This window comes from Babylonia areolata, chromosome 1, assembly GCF_041734735.1.
Source record: "Babylonia areolata isolate BAREFJ2019XMU chromosome 1, ASM4173473v1, whole genome shotgun sequence".
NCBI lineage: Eukaryota > Metazoa > Mollusca > Gastropoda > Neogastropoda > Buccinidae > Babylonia > Babylonia areolata.
In genome coordinates this window covers 17,646,269-17,670,299 of record NC_134876.1, presented here as the reverse complement: position 1 = coordinate 17,670,299, position 24,031 = coordinate 17,646,269, and the positions used below count along the sequence as shown (strand labels likewise).

The 24,031-nt window shown below is 44.3% G+C and overlaps 1 protein-coding gene across 4 annotated transcripts in view; it reads right to left on the bottom strand.

Annotated features, from left to right (window-relative positions):
- Window positions 1-24,031, bottom strand: part of LOC143280207 (glutamine--fructose-6-phosphate aminotransferase [isomerizing] 2-like) — a 98,143-nt gene that overhangs the window by 28,602 nt on the left and 45,510 nt on the right. For 3 of the 4 annotated variants that reach the window (XM_076584844.1, XM_076584834.1, XM_076584855.1), the window contains exons 7-11: window positions 19,976-20,037; window positions 15,376-15,455; window positions 9,410-9,430; window positions 4,262-4,376; window positions 315-478 (exon numbers count right to left, since the gene is read on the bottom strand). In XM_076584844.1, coding sequence (XP_076440959.1) covers window positions 315-478; window positions 4,262-4,376; window positions 9,410-9,430; window positions 15,376-15,455; window positions 19,976-20,037 — 442 coding nt within the window. The remainder of the gene's footprint in view (window positions 1-314; window positions 479-4,261; window positions 4,377-9,409; window positions 9,431-15,375; window positions 15,456-19,975; window positions 20,038-24,031) is intronic. The other variant, XM_076584850.1, reaches the window with a different exon arrangement.

Sequence of the window (24,031 nt, the reverse complement as noted above, 5' to 3'; positions counted from 1 at the left end):
ATCACGTCACTCCTCAAAAAAACAACATCTGAAGTAAACTGAGCCATTCTGCACCGATCAAAACGGCAGATTTTAACTTCTCAGGATTTTCAGACGTGGCTCATCAGAAGTGTGTATCTTGTACATACATCTTGAAAATAATTCATTTTTTTATATTGATTATGAAGAGGGAAGCGGATGACAATGATGATGATGATAATACTGCTACAGAGGTCCATTTAGGTTTGGGACTACATGACGTGAATAATTTCATGGGGTGCATCATATGCATTGGAGCAACTTGTAGGCCAGAAATCACAGAACATGGATCTCACCTTTCATGATCTGCTGAAGCTCAAACATGAGCGTCTGCACCTCTCTGACGGCTGAGTCGTCCACAGACCTGTGGATCCGGTGGATGGTGAGGCTGCCGTCTTTGACTGCCGCCACATCATCGTCCTCCAGGAAGATCACTTTGTTGGTGTGCTCAATGATGGCACTGGATAAACAACGCATCGTCAGTGCCTTCAGTGATGGATAAACATCGCATTGTTGCTGTGTGCTCAGTGATGGATAAACAACGCATTGTTTGGTGTGTGTTCAGTGATAGATAAACATAGCATTGTTGGTGTGTGCTCAGTGATGGATAAACAACACATTGTTTGGTGTGTGTTCAGTGATAGATAAACATAGCATTGTTGGTGTGTGTTCAGTGATAGATAAACATAGCATTGTTGGTGTGTGTTCAGTGATGGATGAACAACACATTGTTGGTGTGTGTTCAGTGACGGATAAACAACGCATTGTTGGTGTGTGTTCAGTGACAGATATACATAGCATTGTTGGTGTGTGTTCAGTAATAGATAAACAATTCACTGTTGGTGTGTGTTCAGTGATAGATAAACATAGCATTGTTGGTGTGTGCTCAGTGATAGATAAACAACGCATTGTTGGTGTGTGTTCAGTGATGGATAAACAACGCATTGTTGGTGTGTGTTCAGTGACGGATAAACAACGCATTGTTGGAGTGTGTTCAGTGACGGATAAACAACGCATTGTTGGTGTGTGTTCAGTGACGGATAAACAACGCATTGTTGGTATGTGTTCAGTGACAGATTAACATAGCATTGTTGGTGTGTGTTCAGTGATGGATAAACAACGCATTGAGTTGGTGTGTGCTCAGTGACGGATAAACAATGCATTGTTGGAGTGTGTTCAGTGACGGATAAACAACGCATTGTTGGTGTGTGTTCAGTGACGGATAAACAACGCATTGTTGGTATGTGTTCAGTGACAGATTAACATAGCATTGTTGGTGTGTGTTCAGTGATGGATAAACAACGCATTGTTGGTGTGTGCTCAGTGATAGATATACAACACATTGTTGCTGTGTGCTCAGTGATGGATAAACAACGCATTGTTGGTGTGTGTTCAGTAATGGATAAACAACACATTGTTGGTGTGTGTTCAGTGATGGATAAACAACACATTGTTGGTGTGTGTTCAGTGATAGATAAACAACGCATTGTTGGTGTGTGTTCAGTGATAGATAAACAACGCATTGTTGGTGTGTGTTCAGTGATAGATAAACATAGCATTGTTGCTGTGTGCTCAGTGATGGATAAACAACGCATTGTTGGTGTGTGTTCAGTGATAGATAAACATAGCATTGTTGGTGTGTGTTCAGTGATAGATAAACAACGCATTGTTGGTGTGTGTTCAGTGATAGATAAACATAGCATTGTTGGTGTGTGTTCAGTGATAGATAAACAACGCATTGTTGGTGTGTGTTCAGTGACAGATTAACATAGCATTGTTGGTGTGTGTTCAGTGATAGATAAACATAGCATTGTTGGTGTGTGCTCAGTGATAGATAAACATAGCATTGTTGGTGTGTGTTCAGTGACAGATTAACATAGCATTGTTGGTGTGTGCTCAGTGATAGATAAACAACACATTGTTTGGTGTGTGTTCAGTGATAGATAAACATAGCATTGTTGGTGTGTGCTCAGTGATAGATAAACATAACATTGTTGGTGTGTGTTCAGTGACAGATTAACATAGCATTGTTGGTGTGTGCTCAGTGATAGATAAACATAACATTGTTGGTGTGTGTTCAGTGATGGATAAATTTCACAGTGTTGGTGTGTTCAATGAATGGGATGTTATGCTTTATGGAATGTTGATTCTACTGATGTGACCAACAGATGCTTAACCTTTTGAGCCCTGACCACTGGTTTACTGGTGGTGGGGAGGGGTGGCATAATGCCTGGCCACCAGTTGAGCGGTGCATAAACACTTGTGTCATGTTTTGCTATTGGTTGACTTATATTGAAGAGCCAATCAGAAAAACCGTAATATTCCAATGCCAGCGAACGCAGTACCAACATTGCCACGCCCCCTCACTGTGTTTTGTGCATGTGCTTTGGATAAAAAAGATCGATTTCTACCATGAAGCATGCAGAGTCTCAACCTGACACGCCTCCTTTGATCAACTGATTCTGCATGCTCAAGATTCATTTTCAACATCACTATCTGGAGCAAAATCATCTGATTCGAATTCCACCTCACTATCAGAGTAATCATTGTCATACTCTACTTCCGATAAATCATCAAGCATATCAATTACTTGCAGCGTTGTGTACAGTTGTTTTCTCACACGTTTTGTCCCTGATTTCTGCCCTGACGGGCCAGGTTGAGACTCTGCACACTTCAAGTGTTTACCAGTGGCCGGGCATTATGTCATTTTTCTCTGCCACTGGTAAAGCAGTGGTCAGGGCTCAAAGGGTTTAATATCAATTATTTGCAAATTTTGGCTCAGGAGCTCAGGGAGAAGGGTTAAAATTGCTCAGGAACTCAGGGCTCAAAGGGTTAAAAAAAATTTGTTTCAATTGATACTGTATTTTTAATATTTGTAGAATGCTAATTCCCCTGTTCTAGTTTATCCTTTCTCAACACATCCCTCTTCCTTCACACCTTCCCCCAACACTACCCACACACAAACAACAAATACACATCATACGTCTAATGTTACCGAGAGTAAAAAGATGTTAAATGAAAGAAGAAACTGCACCTGGCATCAGAGGCATAGTAATAAACTTTCCCACAATCCCCATTCTCCCCCTCACACACACAAACAACACACACACACACACACACATCAAACATCACCCAAAGTGAAAAGACATTAACTTTTAGAAAAAAACTGCAACTGTCGTCACAAGCACAGTATCACACTTTCCCACTAACCACGCCCCCCCCCTTACACAAACAGCACACACACATCACACCTCTAACATCATACAAAGTGAAGAGACGTCAAATTAAAGAAAGAATTATATCTATCATCACAGGAAAAGTACACTCACCCCCCCCCCCCCTACCCCCACACACCACACACATCACACATCTAACATCATAGAAAAAGAAAAGACGATAAAGAAAAAAAGTGTTGTCACAGGCAAAGTACCACAATATCCCCCTATGCCCCCCCCCTCCTCCACAATCCAACAACACACACACACACACACACACACACACACACACACACATCTGACATCACTGCAAAAGAGAAGATGACAACTTAACTCATTCAAATCCACAACTGCATGCCTGATACAACTGCCCTGGATCAGCACTACATTAGACCACTGCAGAAAAACCCCAGAAAAAACAGGGTGGTTCACTAAAACCCTGAAAATTGATGGAGAATTGTTGATTAAAACGGTCGAACAAAGCTTCATTTTCAAGCTTCTGAAATCTGTAAACGGTTCAGTTTAAAATGCCAACTGTACCAAGCAAGAATAAACGAAATTAGAATAGTGTGTTGGTACAAGAATACTCGTACCTGGTCCACAGGGGAAGTAATCATGGTATGAGTTAACCCCCACCTTGAGTGGAATGAGTTAACTCACTCAGTACGGCCAGTCCTCTCTTCTCCTCTACACAGACCCCTTGGATGTCCAGTGGGTGTCTGAATGACCCAACCTTTAGCTTCTGTCGTAAGAATTGTGGTATTCTTTGTCAACATTCACCTCTTCAGTATAAGAGCCTTCCTCTTGCAATATTCTGATGATGGTAATTAGGGTGAAACGCTGTTAATGTCATCTCTTTCGCCGTTCGTATGGAGAGAGTTAAAGAAAGAACTGTATCTGTTGTCACAGACAAAGTACCACACTTTCCCCCTAATCCCCCTCCCCTCCCACACACAAATAACACACTCACATCACACATCTAACATCGCAGTAAGAGAGAAGACGTGAAGCTAAAGGAAGAACCGTACCTGGCGTCAGAGGCGAAGAAGTACTCCACTTGTTTGTGAGGCCCAGTGGCGTGGTACTCTGTCAGATCATCGGTCTCAGGACGCTGTGGCACTGTGGTCAGCAATCCTCTCTGGTCTGCACACACAACATCACGTTTATTTATTAATTGATTTATTTATTCATTTATTTATTCAGTTATTACCTTCTTTTAATTTCATTTTCTGCTATCACTGGAGCAGAAGAAATAAATGCAGCACTCACAAATATTGTCCCTTCTTCAGCTATCACCGAAGCAGAAAAATAAATGCAACACTCACAATTAAGGTCTCTTCTGTCTCTTACACACACACACACACACACACACACACACACAGAGGGACCCCCCCCCCCTCACCACCACCACCACCACCACCCACACCCCAAACATACTACTCAACAGCCAACCCTCCTTCCAGAAGTAAAAATGCCAACCCAAAAAATTCCACCCTTGCTTAGCTCTACGCAAAACACACCATGTCATAGTGTTCTGTCTTGCCAAACCCTCATGAACTAATGCGTGTCTGCCACACCCATTTGGTTTTACAAGCTGAAAGATTTCACACAGAGATACTGAAAGAAAAGGAGAGAGAGACAGAGAGAGAGAGAGAGAGAGAGAGAGACAGACAGACAGACAGACAGACAGACAGAGAGAGAGACAGAGAGACAGAGATAGGAAATGGAAGAGACAGAAAGGAAAGTGAGAAAAAGATCATGGGTGTGGGGAGTGGAGCGGGTGGGTGGGGTGGGGTGAAGGGGAGGTGTAAGAAATGGTGTGTGTATTTGGTTGCACAACACAAGAAATAAATAAACAAATATACGAAGCAATGAAGGAATAAATGAACAGATAAATAAATAAATAAATAAATAAATAAAACAGATATCTAATTACATATTTAACTGAACGCATTAACAAAAATGAAAGTGAGGGTGGAATAAAACAACAACAACAACAACAATACTAATAATAGCAGCAGCAGCAGCAACAGCAACAGCAACAGCAGCGGCAGCAGTAGTAGTAGTAATGATATAATAACAGTAACAATGATAATGTTAAAAAAAAAAATTAAAAAAAAAAAAAAAGTGCAGACTGATCCTCACCCAGCCCACGCAATATAAAACACCAGTCACAAGCTCTGAACACAAAGATACATCAAATGTGAAGTCTTACCGCAAAACACAATTCTTACAATCACTGTTTTTATACAATGATGGGGAAAAAAACTGCTCAGTCAAGATGATGCAGTTTCCAGGAAAAAAAAAAAAAAAAAAAAAAAGCTAGAAAACAGTAAGCAGAAGGCAGTGCGGAATAAATAATAATTAAAAAAAACAACCCAAAAAACACACAAACAAAATCAGCAAAAATAGCAAACAGCAACCAGCATTAATCAGCGTTACTGCTACAGAGTTGTTGGTTTTGTTTTTGTTTTTTTTTTTTTTTTGTTAAAAGACCACTTTGACTAAGCCTGTCTGAAGAAAAAAAAAATCAAATTTGTCTTTAAATCAAAGTTTGAGTTGAATCAAAGGGTCAATTTTTAGTTTCACACATCAAAGCACATTGTCATTTCAGTGTTAATCACACTGAGATCAAAGTCTAAAGCCCAAGATGGAAGCAAAAAAGGCATCCTTGCTTGGTCAGTAATCAGCTGAAAAAATCATCATGTAAAGAAAAACCCCCCCAAAAAAACAAAACAAAAAACCCCCCAAAAACCCAACCCAAAACCCCCCAACAAACCCAAACAAATACAACATTTGTGATAATCAAATTTGCATCCCAAATGATACACATTTATCTTGAATACCATCATGGGATAGTATTTTTTTCTATGAAAAGGTTGATAAAACTGTTAAATGTGGAGCAACAATTTGGCTTGATATGAAAAAAAACAAGCAAAAAAACAAACAAACAACAACAAAAAACAAAAACACACACACAAAAAAACCCCTCATATTGTGGTGAAATACTTGGAAAGACAACACCAACAGAAAAAAACAACAACAACAACAGCTAGGAAATGAAACTGTTACCAAAAATCTACCGGAATAAAATAACCATAATAAATCATGTTTTATATCTCCAAACCAAGTAATGATAAGAAAGGATTCTCCTTTGTTACACTTATTTTTAGACCATGAACCAATCAGATTCTGATTTCTGTTTTGTTCTTTGTTGTCTACCAGTCTAACAGGTACTCAATTAAATTATCATTATTAACAATTCGTTATTACTGTCAAATTAAAAAGATAAATGACTGCATAAATGTGTGTTGGAATATTGGGTTGTTTCATCCTTTAGAAAAAAAAGTGTGTGTGTGTGTGTGTGTGTGTGTGTGTGTGTGTGTGTGTGTGTGTGTGTGTGTGTGTGTGTGTGTGTGTGTGTGTGTGTGATCAGGCTGTCTGACGGGTACTCCACTAAACCATCATTATCATGATTACCAACAATTTCAAGTGAGCAAATGTAAATGACTGTGTAATTGTACGTTGAAATACTGGGTTGTTTTATCATATGAGAAAAAAAAAATCCATCTATTTGTGTGTGTGTGTGCACGCGCACGCATATATCTACATTTATCTCGATGCCCCCTCACCTCCCTCACACGCACACACACACACACAGACACACATCACAGATGTTGACACACACACACACCACATGGCTTTGTTCTTTACATGGGGGCATGGGCATTTACATCAACAAATTGGGTGAGTTTTCCATTAAATAGAAAGAAAAAAAAAAGGGGCGGTTGGTGGGGGGGCCATGGACGGGGGGGGGTGGGGGGGGGGGGAAGGAGAGACCATCTGCTGCAGTCCCTCCTCCACACCCCCAACCCTACCCTCCCTTCTCTCTCTCTCTCTCTCTCTCGTTTCTCACCCCTCCATCCACCCCCCCACCCCTTCCTATCTCCCCCACATGCTGACTGTCTCCTCCAACAGCTGCTGTAGCCAGTAACAAGCTGTAAAATAATGCTTTTTCTGATGAACTTTTGTGATCTGATGTTGTTAGGGTTTTTTTTTTTTTCAGGTGAGAATTAATATGGTTCCAACCCACAAAAAAAAAAGAAAAAAGTACTGGTAATGAAAATAAAGGTTTGAGACTTTAAAAAACGTTGTTTAAATTTTTTATATATTTTTATAAACAATCTTCCTTGACTTCATTTTACAAAATGTGCTGACTTGACCTGACTTGATGATTTCATCATGTCATGTGTGCACAGATGTCAGTACAAGCACACAACACACACACACACACACACACACACACACACACACACACACACACACACACACACACACCACAACATCAAAGATAATCATGAAGGCATGACAGGAGCAGAAACATGTGTAATCTAATATCAAACATCAAAGCCATGCGTTGAAAAAAAAATATCTCCATATACTTTAGTCCAGCAGTACAATCTACCAGTGTCACATCTGTTGTCCATTAGGATGCCCATTTAGACTCCCTGTCTCTCTCTTTTCCACTCTGTTGTCCTTATTTTCTTCTGTACCATTGTGTGTGTGTGTGTGTGTGTGTGTGTGTGTGTGTGTGTGTGTGTGTGTGTGTGTGTGTGTGTGTGTGTGTGTGTGTATGTGTTCTTCAGTTTAACATCTATCCACATGGTGTTATTTTTGACAAAGAAAAAACTCTGTATACAAAGAAGAGAGAACCCATGCAATTCAATGTAAACAAATATCGAACTCTTGTGTGTGTGTGTGTGTGTGTGTGTGTGTGTGTGTGTGTGTGTGTGTGTGTGTGTGTGCATGTGTGTGTGTGTGTGTGTGTGTGAGAAAGCGCAAGAGCACGCATGTAAGTGTATGCATTTGTGTGCATACCAATGTGAAATCAGTACAGAGTGCCATTATTTAGACAATACGGTTTCTCTTTTGAATGTTTTGATGGTTGTTACCTTATGTATGAGCAGTGATTGAATATAAAACATGTAACAGCAAAAAGAATTTTTAAAAAGGACAACAAACCTGTCACTATGACAGTATTTGTATTTGTATTTCTTTTTATCACAACAGATTTCTCTGTGTGAAATTTGGGCTGCTCTCCCCAGGGAGAGCACATCGCTATACTACAGCGCCACCCATTTTTATTATTTTTTTTTTCCTGCGTGCAGTTTTATTTGTTTTTCCTATCGAAGTGGATTTTTCTACAGAATTTTGCCAGGAACAACCCTTTTGTTGCCATGGGTTCTTTTACGTGCGCTAAGTGCATGCTACACACGGGACCTCGGTTTATCGTCTCATCTGAATGACTAGTGTCCAGACCACCACTCAAAGTCTAGTGGAGGGGGATAAAATATTGGCGGCTGAGTCATGATTCGAACCAGCGCGCTCAGATTCTCTCTCGCTTCCTAGGCGGACGCGTTACCTCTAGGCCACCACTCCACTGTATAATACCTCTTGTTTGAGGTGTTATTTTGCTGCTGTTACTTTTCAGTGGTTACAGTTAATAATGATGAACAAATTCTTTGTCATTGTATTCCGAATTTTATGTGTTGGTTGACTAGATATGCATGGTTGTATGATCTATCTTGCAATCAAGAAGTTTATGATTCAACTTGGAATCAATGATTTTATGATTTTACTCTCCAGCAGCCTAAAACTGCTTGATGCATGAACTCATTTCAAAACACAACTCATGCATAACTGACACTTTAATAATGACTCAGTCGTGCTCAGAATGCAGAACTGCATCCTTTCAATGTCTGTCAACATGAGCACACATAATACGCCACCTTACACCACTCTGACACAAATACAGCTTGTATTCATCACCTCATAAAAAAAAGAAAAGAAAAAAAGAAAAAGAAAACCAAACTGTCTTCTTCCTATTTAAAAAAAAGAAAAAAAAAAAGGTTTCCCCATTCTGACACAATGCTTTCATACAGCTTTTATGTGTCTATGATCAGTCCTACATTAGAGTTATACACAAACACCTCTTTTTCCAGCACAAGAAGTAATGCCAAGCCATGCCATGTTTGTAAAAATTTTTTTTTTTTAATATAAAAAAAATTAAAAAAGCAGGCGTACATGTATATCGTTAGCTGCAAGGAGGGGAGCTTTATGCAAGATGATAATCAAGTTGTGAGCAGCAGAGCGAAAGCGGGTCAGTTGGTCTCTACCTTTTCTTTTCTTGTCTGTGGCTTTTCATCCATCACCAAGTGTGGGAGGGGAGCCATCATCATAAGGCAAAAAAGAAAAAAAAAAGAAAAAAAAAGAAAAAAAAAATCAGAACAAAAGAAATAATATGTCAAAAAACATCAGTATCTACATGTCCCTGTCGGGACGGACAGTTCAGTGAAGGTTGAGGTACTATACTGTGTGTTGTGCTGTGAGGCGGCGGTTGTCACGTCACATGGTCATGTTTAGCTTTCAAATGACAACTGATGAACTAGTAGGTTGCTGCCAACACAACAGAAAGGCATGGGAACGATGCAGAGCGTCCGAACAACGTACAGCAAGATGGAAGTATAGACTACACATGCATGCCTGTGCACAAATGCACACACATGTCCACATGTTCACACACACACACACACACACAAATGTGTACATATACACACATAAACATGCACACACACTCACATATACACAGACATGCACCCCCCCCCCCTTCCCCCTACCCTCACTCCCACACACAGATAAGACAAAAGCTAGTCATACAAACACTAGACCCAGCTAAGTACAATGCCACAAGAACCAAAGCGGACACTTTACAACACAAACCATGGTGTGGGTTATTTTTTGTCAAGATGGAAGTGTAGACTACACATGCATGCCTGTGCACAAATGCACACACATGTTCACACACACACACACACATGCATGCACACACACACACACACACACACACACAACACACACACAAATGCGTACATATACACACATAAACATGCACACACACTCACATATACACAGACATGCACCCCCCCCACTCCCCCTACCCTCACTCCCACACACAGATAAGACAAAAGCTTGTCATAAAAACACTAGACCCAGCTAAGTACAATGCCACAAGAACCAAAGCGGACACTTTACAACACAAACCATGGTGTGGGTTATTTTTTGTCAAGATGGAAGTATAGACTACACATGCATGCCTGTGCACAAATGCACACACATGTTCACACACACACACACACATGCATGCACACACACGCACACACACACACACACACACAACACACACACAAATGCGTACATATACACACATAAACATGCACACACACTCACATATACACAGACATGCACCCCCCCTCCCCCTACCCTCACTCCCACACACAGATAGGACAAAAGCTAGTCATACAAACACTAGACCCAGCTAAGTACAATGCCACAAGAACCAAAGCGGACACTTTACAACACAAACCATGGTGTGGGTTATTTTTTGTCAAGATGGAAGTATAGACTACACATGCATGCCTGTGCACAAATGCACACACATGTTCACACACACACACACACATGCATGCACACACACACACACACACATACACACACACAGACAAATGTGTACATATACACACATAAACATGCACACACACTCACATATACACAGACATGCACCCCCCCCCCTCCCCCCACCCTCACTCCCACACACAGATAAGACAAAAGCTAGTCATACAAACACTAGACCCAGCTAAGTACAATGCCACAAGAACCAAAGCGGACACTTTACAACACAAACCATGGTGTGGGTTATTGTCATCTTGGTCAGTTTTGTCACAGGCTGTTTTTGTTGTTGTTTTTAAAATTTTTTTTATTGATCATTTTTGCTCGAGTCTGGATTTGTTTAATGTTCAAATTATTTTTGTTGTTGCGGTTGTTTAAAAAAAAAAAAAAAAAAAAAAAGACTAAAAAATTAGCATTGACAGCTTCCTTTCTTGTAGCTCATTCTATGCATGCTAAGAACATGTCACCCATGAGAGGCAGCAGTTCAGTTTTGCTCAAAAGACTAGCGCCCAGATCCTCACTCATTTCTAACTGGGTATAATGGAAAAAAAAAACAAAAAAAAAACTGCATGAAAACTGAATGCAGGACCTTTCATGCCTTCTAGGGTAGACTCCTCTGTTTTCTTATAAATATACACATAATTTTAGAAGTGAGTGGGCTCTCTAGGTCTGACCAGCATGTTGGCTCAATGCATGGGTCAGGCATCCTTTTCTTAAAAAAGAATCCAAAAAAAAAATCTTAAAGCAGATTTGGTGTAGCGTATATGGATCCATCTGCACCCTTTGACACCCCCTTAATTAAAGCTGAAGCTGAAACTGGTTTACGTCTTCAGTCATCAACAGCAGGCTCAATTACTGGGTGAAAAATTTGACTTCAGTAACACAGACACAGGATAAGTGCTTTGAGAGATTTGAGAGTGCTATAGAAATGTACTATTATTATTATTGTCATTATTATTATTATAATTATCATCATTATCATCATTATTATTATCATTATTATTGTTATTATCATTATCATTATTATCACTATTATTATTACCATTACTATCATTATGATTATCATCATATTGTCTTCATTTTTCATTACCATCATTAAAATGATGACCGAGAGGATCAACAAAGAATGCTGACAACGCTCCAGACTTGTGAGCTCCTGTGGTAACTCAAGTGGCCAGGTAAAAATGTAAATGACCCAAAACAACCTCGACCTGTCCCACTCACATGTCATTCCTTCCTTCCCCAGTCACAAAAGCTGAAACACAAACTGAAAGATGAGCGGTCAATGTTTTCCCACTGTCTGATCCACCTTTTTTTTTCCTCTTCAAGAGCAGGGGAAGACCCATGACAGGAAAATACCTTAACATAATCTCCAACAGTGTGATTTTACGTTTAAGGGAACTGCAGCAAGAGAAACCACAACACTGTACGAGAACTTAAAGCATGCCCACTTACACACACTTCAAGGTTGTTAAATATTGACACAGACTTTTTTTTTTTTTTATCATATGAGTAAAAAAAAAAAAAAAACTGTCAAGGGAAAGTTTGTTCTTCCTGTGTGGGTCGTGAATAATTCCAGATCAACGGGCCTTTGTGTATCTAACCCCACCCTCTGTTAGGTAAGTGCTTATGTCAACTATGTGTCCATGACCTGTGGCCCTGTAACTGTCCAGTCAGCAACAAGGGGCGTGGGTTTGATTCCAGGAACTGGTCAGACACTGCTTTTGTCTTTCTACCCGATCAGGAGTGATGGCGAGGATTGTCTGAGGTTTACATCGGATGATGAACTGCAGTGATGTGTCAAAGTTATCATTTACAGTCTGCTGAAGAGTCCGTGATGACCAAAATGAAAATTGTTCTGGTGTGTGTGTGTGTGTGTGTGTGTGTACGCGTGTAACCACACCACCACACACATCATCATCATCGTCATCACCACTGTCATCATCATCATCATCGTCACCTGTCGTCTTAGTCATTGGTCACATTCAACAACTTGAGCAGTTTCACCAGAGATGCCTATGAAAGATCTTCGGCATAAAGTGGCAAGACAGGGTCTCCAACCTCCAGGTCCTAGAGAGGAGCGGCCTGCCCAGCATCGAAAGCCTGCTGAACCAGTGCCAGCTACGTTGGACAGGACACGTTGTCCGCATGACAGACATCAGGATCCCGAAGATGCTTTTGTATGGCGAACTTGGAAGACCCTGCAAGCGCTTCAAGGACACCTTGAAGACAAACCTCAAAGCCTGTGACATAGAAATCACTTCCTAGGAAACTGATGCCCTTGACCGCTCTCACTGGAGGATACTGTGCTCTAGTGGCATAAAGATGTTTGAAAACAAGAGAACGCTGGCCATTAAGGAGAAGTGTGAGCGAAGGAAGCAGGGCTCAACTTCTGGAGATGTTTTCCCTTGCAACACCTGTGGGAAGTGCTGCGTATCCAGAATTGGCCTCTTCTCCCATATGAGGACACACACTGACAGATAAGCCTGCCTGCCTACTCATCCATCGGTCTGATGGGAGACTCCATCATACTGAATGAAATTATCATATACTCATGTCTGTTAACAGTCTCTCCACACAGGTTTAGAATAAAATTGTCCATTTCAAAAATAAGTCAATGACACCATGTATGGTTTCTTCCTGGTTAAACATAAAGAAAAAGAAAGCATCAATCATGTTCCAAAATACAAAAAAGTTTTCAGGTCTCACGCAACCAACAGTGCAGGCATAAAATGTTGTCGTGAACTGTAAGTATAACTTCATGTGTAAAATGATGTTCTCTTGAATGATTGCGTCACATAAAAAAGTGTTATAATATAGAAAACTTTATGTGTAAATGTCCTCATGAACTATGACTGCACATGTAAATGTTCTAATGAACTATAATTCAATGTGTAAAATAATGTTCTCATGAACAAATGAACAATAAATTTGTGCAAAATAATGTTCTCATCAACTACAACTTCACGTGTCGATGTTCTCACAGACTGTTCTCTTAGGAGTTTATTGCATGCAAATCAAAGTGGATCGCAGGTCTTCTGTCTTTCATAATCATACGAACAAATACAACAGAGTACATATGTGAAATTCAATAGACCCCCCCCCCCAAAATCCCGCAAAAAATCACAAGCGAAGAACTGATGTGAAATTTGCATGCAGAGAGAAAAAAAAGGTGTCCATCATCACACACAAAAATTCACCTGCCTGTTTCGATTCAAACCATGGCCAAGGTACGATCAAAGCAAGCACTCTAGTCTTCAAAATGAGAGAATTTTGAATCACTCCTTTTGCAATGGAAGAAGAAATGTGAAGCATAGAGGAAGCATCAATTCAGGGTGAACAACTTTCTTAAGCTCAGGCAGTGGAAAGGTGCTTCCAACAACTTGATCCAGGAGCTTGGTTTGGGTGGAGGTCTCTTCAATGAATACAAGCAATTTGCTCAAGGAATGGACCTTTTAGAGGGGAGGGGGGGGGGGAAGAGGAGAATCTCATCAAACACTGCCTCGGCCGAGAAGGGATCTCCCAAAAGATTGGCCAAATTTGCATGCACAGTCAAAAGCTTTGCTCCCTTGTACGAAAGAAAAGTTTCGCAGTGAAGTTTGAGCGATCTTCATGCGAACTTCAGGTCCGCAAATTTACGCAACGACAAAAACATTGATGAAATTTTTATTTAGTTTCGGCGCAAAGTTTGCTCTTTTTTTTTTTTCCAGGTCTATGGAATTTCATCTTCTGTGTGAGGAGAGACGGAAGAAGGCAGTCACTTCATTCAGTTCACTTCCAGCCACTAGGGAAACCTTGCTGCTAGTGGACTATCTATCGTGCAAAAAACACACTCACTACTCTGTCAGTCTTTTTTTTAATTCTATACATACATATATATATATCTTTATACATATGCATATCTCTATATATATGTATATATAAAACTATATATATATATATATATATATGTATGTATGTATGTATCTCTCTCTACAAATAGTGGCAACTCGCTCCATTATACAAGGCACACAACTTCAAGTCAGTGATACCTACGCCACCGATTCAGCTAGCACACAGGTAAACAAAAGGTACATTGGAACAAAGCCAGACACTTCCTCAAAAACAGGAAGCACCGGGCCTGTCCTTATACCGATCATTTGACACGTGCACACAGCAGAAAAGACAGAAGAAATGTGCAAACACAAATTAGCTTTTATTCAAGACTGGCACAGCCTCTTTAATCCTGAATAAGCCACATAGAACACATGGACAGTACAGACATGATGGTGCATGAATTCCATAGCCCCTGCAGGGTTGGGTGACTTCTGGGTGGGGAGGGGGGTGAAGGAGAGGATGCAGGGGGGGTGCAGGGAGGGGTGAATGAAGGAGGAGGTGCTAGGGGGGTGTGGTGGTGGGGGAAAGAAAGGCTGGGGGTGGGGAGCGGGAAGACGGTGAAGGGTGAGGAAAAGTTTGGAGTGTGTGTGTGTGTGTGTGTGTGTGTGTGTGTGTGTGTTAAGGGGTGAGGAAGTGGGTACAGCAGGTGGTGTGGCGGAAGAGGGGGAGGGTGTGGGCAGGGTGCAGGGAGAGGTGAGGGACGGAGGGAGGGGTGGTGGTGGTGGTGGTGGTGGTGGTGGGGACTGACTGACTGACTGACCTTTGCTGTAGAGGATGGGAATGTGGTCAGTGGCCAGCTTGGAGTCGCTCTTCACTCCCACCACCAGGGGGCTGCCGCGCCTGTCGCCACACCACCACACACATCATCATCATCATCATCGTCATCACCACTGTCATCATCATCATCATCATCATCATCGTCGTCATCTGTCGTCTTAGTCATTGGTATCATTATCGTCCTCCTCCTCCTCATCATCATGGTTGTCATTGTAGTCACTGTCATCATCATCATCATCGTCGTAATCATCACAGTCATTGTTGTCATCCTCCTCCTCCTCCTCCTCATCGTTGTCATTGTAGTCATCGACATCATTATCATCATCATCACCATCCTTTTCACCATCATAACGATCACCTTAATATTTTGTTGTCATCATCATCGCCGTCATCGTAGTCATTGTTGTTATCATCATCATCATAATCATCATAGTCATTGTTATCATCATCATCATTGTTGTCGTCATCATCATCACCATCATCATCGTTCTCATCATCATCATCATTGTTATCATCATCGCAACAACCACCATCATAGTTAAAATATCAGTCATGGTAATCGTAACCATGATAGTGTGGTCACATTGACAGAGGTGTGTGTGTGTGTGTGAGTGTGTGTGTGCGCGCGCGTGCGTGTTCGTTGTTCGTGCATGCGTGCGTGCATCCAAATGCACATGTGCACGCATACACGCATGTGTACTGACATGTATATGTGTGTGTGCTATAATAGGTAAATGTATAGCATGAGTGTGTACGTGTCTGTGTGCACATGTGCGTGTTTCAGTATGTGTGCATGTGCATGCTATCTGAGTCTATGTTTAGCATATCCTTATGGGAGTGAGTGTGTGTGTGTGTGTGCAAGCGTGTAAGCAAAACACAACTGTGAAATAGCACACAGCTATACATAGACGGATAGATGCATACACTGTGTGTGCAATGGCTGACTGCCTCAGTGTGGGAGACAGAAGGGATAGACCTCAGTGTGGGAGACAGAGGGGAGAGACCTCAGTGTGGGAGATAGAGGGGAGAGACCTCAGTGTGGGAGACAGAGGGGAGAGACATGCCTCAGTGTGGGAGACAGAGGGGAGAGAGATGCCTCAGTGTGGGAGACAAGAGGGGAGAGACCTCAGTGTGGAAGACTAAGGGAAGAGACCTCAGTGTGGGAGACAGAGGGGAGAGACCTCAGTGTGGGAGACAAGAGGGGAGAGACCTCAGTGTGGGAGACTAAGGGAAGAGACCTCAGTGTGGGAGACAGAGGGGAGAGACCTCAGTGTGGGAGACAGAGGGGAGAGACCTCAGTGTGGGAGACAGAGGGGAGAGACATGCCTCAGTGTGGGAGACAGAGGGGAGAGACTTCAGTGTGGGAGACAGAGGGGAGAGACCTCAGTGTGGGAGACAGAGGGGAGAGACCTCAGTGTGGGAGACAGAGGGGAGAGACCTCAGTGTGGGAGACAAGAGGGGAGAGAGATGCCTCAGTGTGGGAGACAAGAGGGGAGAGACCTCAGTGTGGGAGACAGAGGGGAGAGACCTCAGTGTGGGAGACAGAGGGGAGAGACCTCAGTGTGGGAGACAGAGGGGAGAGACCTCAGTGTGGGAGACAGAGGGGAGAGACCTCAGTGTGGGAGACAAGAGGGGAGAGACCTCAGTGTGGGAGACTAAGGGAAGAGACCTCAGTGTGGGAGACAGAGGGGAGAGACCTCAGTGTGGGAGACAGAGGGGAGAGACCTCAGTGTGGGAGACAGAGGGGAGAGACCTCAGTGTGGGAGACAAGAGGGGAGAGACCTCAGTGTGGGAGACTAAGGGAAGAGACCTCAGTGTGGGAGACAGAGGGGAGAGACCTCAGTGTGGGAGACAGAGGGAAGAGACCTCAGTGTGGGAGACAGAGGGGAGAGACCTCAGTGTGGGAGACTAAGGGAAAGAGACCTCAGTGTGGGAGACAGAGGGGAGAGACCTCAGAGTGGGAGACAGAGGGAAGAGACATGCCTCAGTGTGGGAGACAGAGGGGAGAGACCTCAGTGTGGGAGACAGAGGGAAGAGACATGCCTCAGTGTGGGAGACAGAGGGGAGAGACCTCAGTGTGGGAGACAGAGGGAAGAGACCTCAGTGTGGGAGACAGAGGGAAGAGACCTCAGTGTGGGAGACAGAGGGGAGAGACCTCAGAGTGGGAGACAGAGGGAAGAGACATGCCTCAGTGTGGGAGACAGAGGGGAGAGACCTCAGTGTGGGAGACAGAGGGAAGAGACCTCAGTGTGGGAGACAGAGGGAAGAGACCTCAGTGTGGGAGACAGAGGGGAGAGACATGCCTCAGTGTGGGAGACAGAGGGGAGAGACATACCTCAGTGTGGGAGACAAAGGGGAGAGAGATGCCTCAGTGTGGGAGACAAAGGGGAGAGAGATGCCTCAGTGTGGGAGACAGAGGGGAGAGACATACCTCAGTGTGGGAGACAAAGGGGAGAGAGATGCCTCAGTGTGGGAGACAAAGGGGAGAGAGATGCCTCAGTGTGGGAGACAAAGGGGAGAGAGATGCCTCAGTGTGGGAGACAAAGGGGAGAGACATGCCTCAGTGTGGGAGACAAAGGGGAGAGACATACCTCAGTGTGGGAGACAGAGGGGAGAGAGATGCCTCAGTGTGGGAGACAGAGGGGAGAGAGATGCCTCAGTGTGGGAGACAGAGGGGAGAGACCTCAGTGTGGGAGACAGAGGGGAGAGAGATGCCTCAGTGTGGGAGACAGAGGGGAGAGACATGCCTCAGTGTGGGAGACAGAGGGGAGAGACATGCCTCAGTGTGGGAGACAGAGGGGATAGACATGCCTCAGTGTGGGAGACAGAGGGGAGAGACATGCCTCAGTGTGGGAGACAGAGGAGACAGAGGGGAGAGACCTCAGTGTGGGAGACAGAGGGGAGAGACCTCAGTGTGGGAGACAGAGGGGATAGACATGCCTCAGTGTGGGAGACAGAGGGGATAGACATGCCTCAGTGTGGGAGACAGAGGAGACAGAGGGGAGAGACCTCAGTGTGGGAGACAGAGGGGAGAGACCTCAGTGTGGGAGACAGAGGGGAGAGACCTCAGTGTGGGAGACAGAGAGGAGAGACCTCAGTGTGGGAGACAGAGGGGAGAGACCTCAGTGTGGGAGACAGAGGGGAGAGACCTCAGTGTGGGAGACAGAGGGGAGAGACCTCAGTGTGGGAGACAGAGGGGAGAGACCTCAGTGTGGGAGACAGAGGGGAGAGACCTCAGTGTGGGAGACAGAGGGGAGAGACATGCCTCAGTGTGGGAGACAGAGGGGAGAGACCTCAGTGTGGGAGACAGAGGGGAGAGACATGCCTCAGTGTGGGAGACAGAGGGGAGAGACCTCAGTGTGGGAGACAGAGGGGAGAGACCTCAGTGTGGGAGACAGAGGGGAGAGACCTCAGTGTGGGAGACAGAGGGGAGAGACATGCCTCAGTGTGGGAGACAGAGGGGAGAGAGATGCCTCAGTGTGGGAGACAGAGGGGACAGACCTCAGTGTGGGAGACAGAGGGGAGAGACCTCAGTGTGGGAGACAGAGGGGAGAGAGATACCTCAGTGTGGGAGACAGAGGGAAGAGACCTCAGTGTGGGAGACAGAGGGGAGAGACATGCCTCAGTGTGGGAGACAGAGGGGAGAGACCTCAGTGTGGGAGACAGAGGGGAGAGACATGCCTCAGTGTGGGAGACAGAGGGGAGAGACCTCAGTGTGGGAGACAGAGGGGAGAGACATGCCTCAGTGTGGGAGACAGAGGGGAGAGACCTCAGTGTGGGAGACAGAGGGGAGAGACATGCCTCAGTGTGGGAGACAGAAGGGAGAGACATGCCTCAGTGTGGGAGACAGAGGGGAGAGAGATGCCTCAGTGTGGGAGACAGAGGGGACAGACCTCAGTGTGGGAGACAGAGGGGAGAGACCTCAGTGTGGGAGACAGAGGGGAGAGACATGCCTCAGTGTGGGAGACAGAGGGGAGAGAGATGCCTCAGTGTGGGAGACAGAGGGGACAGACCTCAGTGTGGGAGACAGAGGGGAGAGACCTCAGTGTGGGAGACAGAGGGGAGAGAGATACCTCAGTGTGGGAGACAGAGGGGAGAGACCTCAGTGTGGGAGACAGAGGGGAGAGACATGCCTCAGTGTGGGAGACAGAGGGGAGAGACCTCAGAGTGGGAGACAGAGGGGAGAGACATGCCTCAGTGTGGGAGACAGAGGGGAGAGACCTCAGTGTGGGAGACAGAGGGGAGAGACATGCCTCAGTGTGGGAGACAAAGGGGAGAGACATGCCTCAGTGTGGGAGACAGAGGGGAGAGACCCAGTGTGGGAGACAGAGGGGAGAGACCTCAGTGTGGGAGACAGAGGGGAGAGACCTCAGTGTGGGAGACAGAGGGGAGAGACCCAGTGTGGGAGACAGAGGGGAGAGACCTCAGTGTGGGAGACAGAGGGGAGAGACCTCAGTGTGGGAGACAGAGGGGAGAGACATGCCTCAGTGTGGGAGACAGAGGGGAGAGACCTCAGTGTGGGAGACAGAGGGGAGAGAGATGCCTCAGTGTGGGAGACAGAGGGGAGAGAGAGGGAGACCTACCTTGTGGCCACGAGCTGCCCCGGGTAATGTCTGCTCATCACTGCCAAGGCAAAGGCCCCCTCCTGCACACACACACACACACACAATGACTTGCATCATAGTTTTGTTTCAATGTCAGCAGTTACATATCTTTTTGCCCAAGTATTTCACAGAGAGTAACTATTCTGCAGATGATTTGGGGGAAGTTATTTCTAACGAGGTTCATTTAGTAGAACTTTCAAAGGCATTAGTTCATAGCCCTATTTCTACATTCCTTTAATGTACTTCATAATCATGTTGACGGTTTTAGTTATTATCATCATTATTGAATTGTTACTGTGAAAGCTAATTTCATGTTTGTTATGCATTTCTTAGTAGTTTTCTACCTTTTCTGTTTTATTCTGACTTCTCTTTCCCCTCTCCCTACCCCCCCCCCCCCCCTTTTTTTTTCTCCGTCTAATATCACTAATAGTGAAAAGACGCTAAACTAAAGAACGAACAGTGACATGCACACATCATTCTTCTGTCCGAGTAAATGTGTACTCATTTGTCCAATACTACTACCACTACTATTACTACTACTACCACCACTAGTGATTATGATAATCATGTATTTTTAATGTGCTGAATTTTGTGTTGAGACACACACCTGCATAAATAATAATAACAATGATAATGGGGAAAAAAAACAACATATAGGTATAGAAATGTATGTATATATGTATGTAATTATATTCACAGTGCTCACTCTTGTCTGCGGGGACAAATCAAAGCGCTTTCACGTCTAGCATTCACACACACATGCTTAGCCTAAGTGTGAATGAAACTATGAAAGAAAATATGTAAAGGCCATCACACACACACACACACACACACACACACACACACACACACACACACACACACACACACACACACACAAAACAAAAACAAATAACAACACAAAACAACAACCAACAAACAAAAAAATAACACACACAGACATAGTTTATTACCACCACACACAGACACACACACACGTCCACACTCTACGCATGTCACACAAACATGGACACGCATACAGAAACAGACACAGACACACACAAACACACACACACACACACACACGTCCACCCTCCACGCATGTATTATTATTATTATTATTTTGTTGTTGTTGCAACCGTTTAAGGAAAGAGGGTGGGAGGGTCGTGTGTGTGTGTGTGTGTGTGTGTGTGTGTGTGTATGTGTGTCGGGTGGGTGGAGGTGGGGAGAGGGTGTGTGGGGGTGGGGGGTGGGGGTGGGGGATATACGTGACGCAGTGCACACAAACAGCAGGAACACACTGCTGTAAACAACAGCTTTACTTGTATAGAGGCTAACGAACGTATACGTATCACCTTCCACCACCCACCCTCACCACACATATTCACCCCTTCCTCTTAATTTCTCAATTCAGCTATAACCCCGCCCCGCCCCTAATTCCTCTACACCCACCCCCCAACCCCATTTCTCCTCCCCTCCCCCCCCCCACCGCCCCCCTCTCCCTCCCCCCCGAGTTCCCCACCTGGCCCCACTTATTTCTCCGTTTCCTCACTCTTCAAATTTTCTTTCTTTCTTTTTCTTCTTTCTCTTTTTTGTTTCGGCTTAAAATTTTTTTTTTTTTTTTTTAAACTGATGTTTCTTTCCTTCTTCTTCTTCTTCTACTTCCTCTCCCTTCAATACTGTGTGTGTGTGTGTGTGTGTGTGTGTGTGTGTGTGTGTGTGTGTGTGTGTGTGTGTGTGTGTGTGTGTGTGTGTGTGTGTGTGTGTGTGTGTGTGTGTGTGTGGTCACATGAGAAGACCGCCTAACCCACTGTTATATTTTATTTTTCAGTACATATGTATAGGATTCTTCTGTAACAACAGCTGTCGTTTTGGTACATGTGTTTTTATTATATTTCTTTCTTTATTTTCTTATTTTGATTTTTTTTTTTAAACTGGATTAAAAAGTGTGTGTGTGTGTGTGTGTGTGTGTGTGTGTGTGTGTGTGTGTCTCAGTGGCAGCGTGTGCGCACGATTATTCGTGTATGTGTGTGTCAAGAAGTACTCATTTCACACACACACACACACAGACACACATGAGCTCTATCTCTGTCTCAGAGCGAAGCAAAGACGTGAACAGCCGGCAACACGTACATTAAAAGTTCCTTTTTTTGTTTTTTGTTTGGTTTTTGTTTATTTTGTGTGTGTGTGTGTGTGTGTGTGTGTGTGTGTTAATTTATGGCGTCACAGCACGGTTTGTCGGCATACGCGTGATAAAGAAAAAGAAGAAGAAGAGGAAGAAGAGAAGAGGAAGAAGAAAATGTGCGACTGTTGAAGTCACTGCCTAGTTTGTTGAGGCCCCAGTATGAGTCAAACAAGCATAAAACAACAAGACGTCATCATCATCATCAGCAACGCCGCCGCGGCGTCAAGACAATGGAACTACGCTGACGCACAACAACTGTTGACGTCATTATGCCGTGCTGTGCGTACTAATGTTAATTCGTCACTGACAGCACATGGAGACAGGATAACACACACACAGAGACTTCAGACTTCTACACGCACATTCACACAGGGAAAGACATACAGAAATACAGACGTCGAGTGGACAGACACAAGGAGCCGGCGAGAGAGATACACACAGAAGGAGACAGGCTGACGGAAGGAGACAGAGACAGGAAAAAAAATGAGGGAGACAGAGAGAGACAGCAGAGAAAGAGAGGGGGTGGATAGAGAGTGGGGTGGGGAGGGCAGGGGAGAGAGAGGGAGGTACATACACATGACGATCATTTTAGAAAAAGAACAAGACATAAGTGATCATAAAAAAATTATCATCAAGAACAAGAGAGAGAGAGATTGAGAGAGAGAGAGATAGAGAGAGAGAGACGTACAGACGGAGGCACTGGGAGGAAACATTATAAATAAATAGATAACTAAATAAATAAAAAGATGTCAGAGAAAAACCCCGACAGAATGGCCCAGGAAATGATGTTGTGAAGACTTCGGGTGTACCAGAAAATGAGGCGCCGAGAGAGACAGAGAGAGAGACAGAGAGAGAGAGAGCTGCACAGGTGCACTGTGAACAAATTGGCCCCAAAGCACCTGCCAGAGCTCGGTTGACACACTCATTGTGGAGACTGCTGTCAATCTGGGCTGAGCGTGTACACTACGACCCGCGCGGGAACTGTACATGCTGAATATTTCATCCATTGAATCGATTGTAGAGAAACTCTCCACTGAGCTGCGGATAAAAGGGTTGTTAACAACAACAACAAGTCTTTTCCTTTAAGTTTGAGCTGCGGATTTAAAAAAGAAAAAAAAAAAGAAAAAAAAAAAATTCCCACTTGATCTGCGGGAAGAAACAACAACACAACAACAAAAGCCGGAGAGATATTTTACACAGGTGAAGACCCACGTAGATATAGATTTTTGTGTTATGCTTTGCTTGACGTTGCTTTGCTTTCTTCTGTGTTAGTGTGTGTGTGTGTGTGTGTGTGTGTGTGTGTGTCTGTGTGTGTGTGTCTGTGTGTGTGTGTGTGTCTGTGTGTCTGTGTGTGTGCGTCTGTGTGTGTGGGGGGGAACAGGGGCGGGGGTGAGGACAGCCAGGGAGACCCCCTCACCCCCACCCCTCTCGCCGCTACCCTCCACTCTCCCCCCCCCCCTCCACCCCCACTTCACCCTCCTCCTCCTCCCATGGTGACTATTAGCCTATATCTTGACCTCGCAGTTACCTGTCAACGGGTCCCTTGTGTAATCCCCGAACCATCCCGTAACGGAAGCCAAGCTTGGCAGGGGGGAGGGTACGGAGAGGGAAGGGCTGGACATAGTCCCCCTGCACGTGGACTGACCACACTCACTGACCACTCCAGTCCCCTTTGCCCAGTAACTCACGGTACCAGTCACAGGTCGTCGTAATAGAGTTTAACGAACGGTCAGCTTCCAAAACTTTTTTTTTTCTTTTCTTTTTTTTTGTTTTGTACTCGACTTGCTTTGAGCGTTTTCACGATCCTGTCCAGCGTGATTTCGGTTTATGCGAAGGTCAGGCCCCTATCTACCTATACTTGTCTATCTATA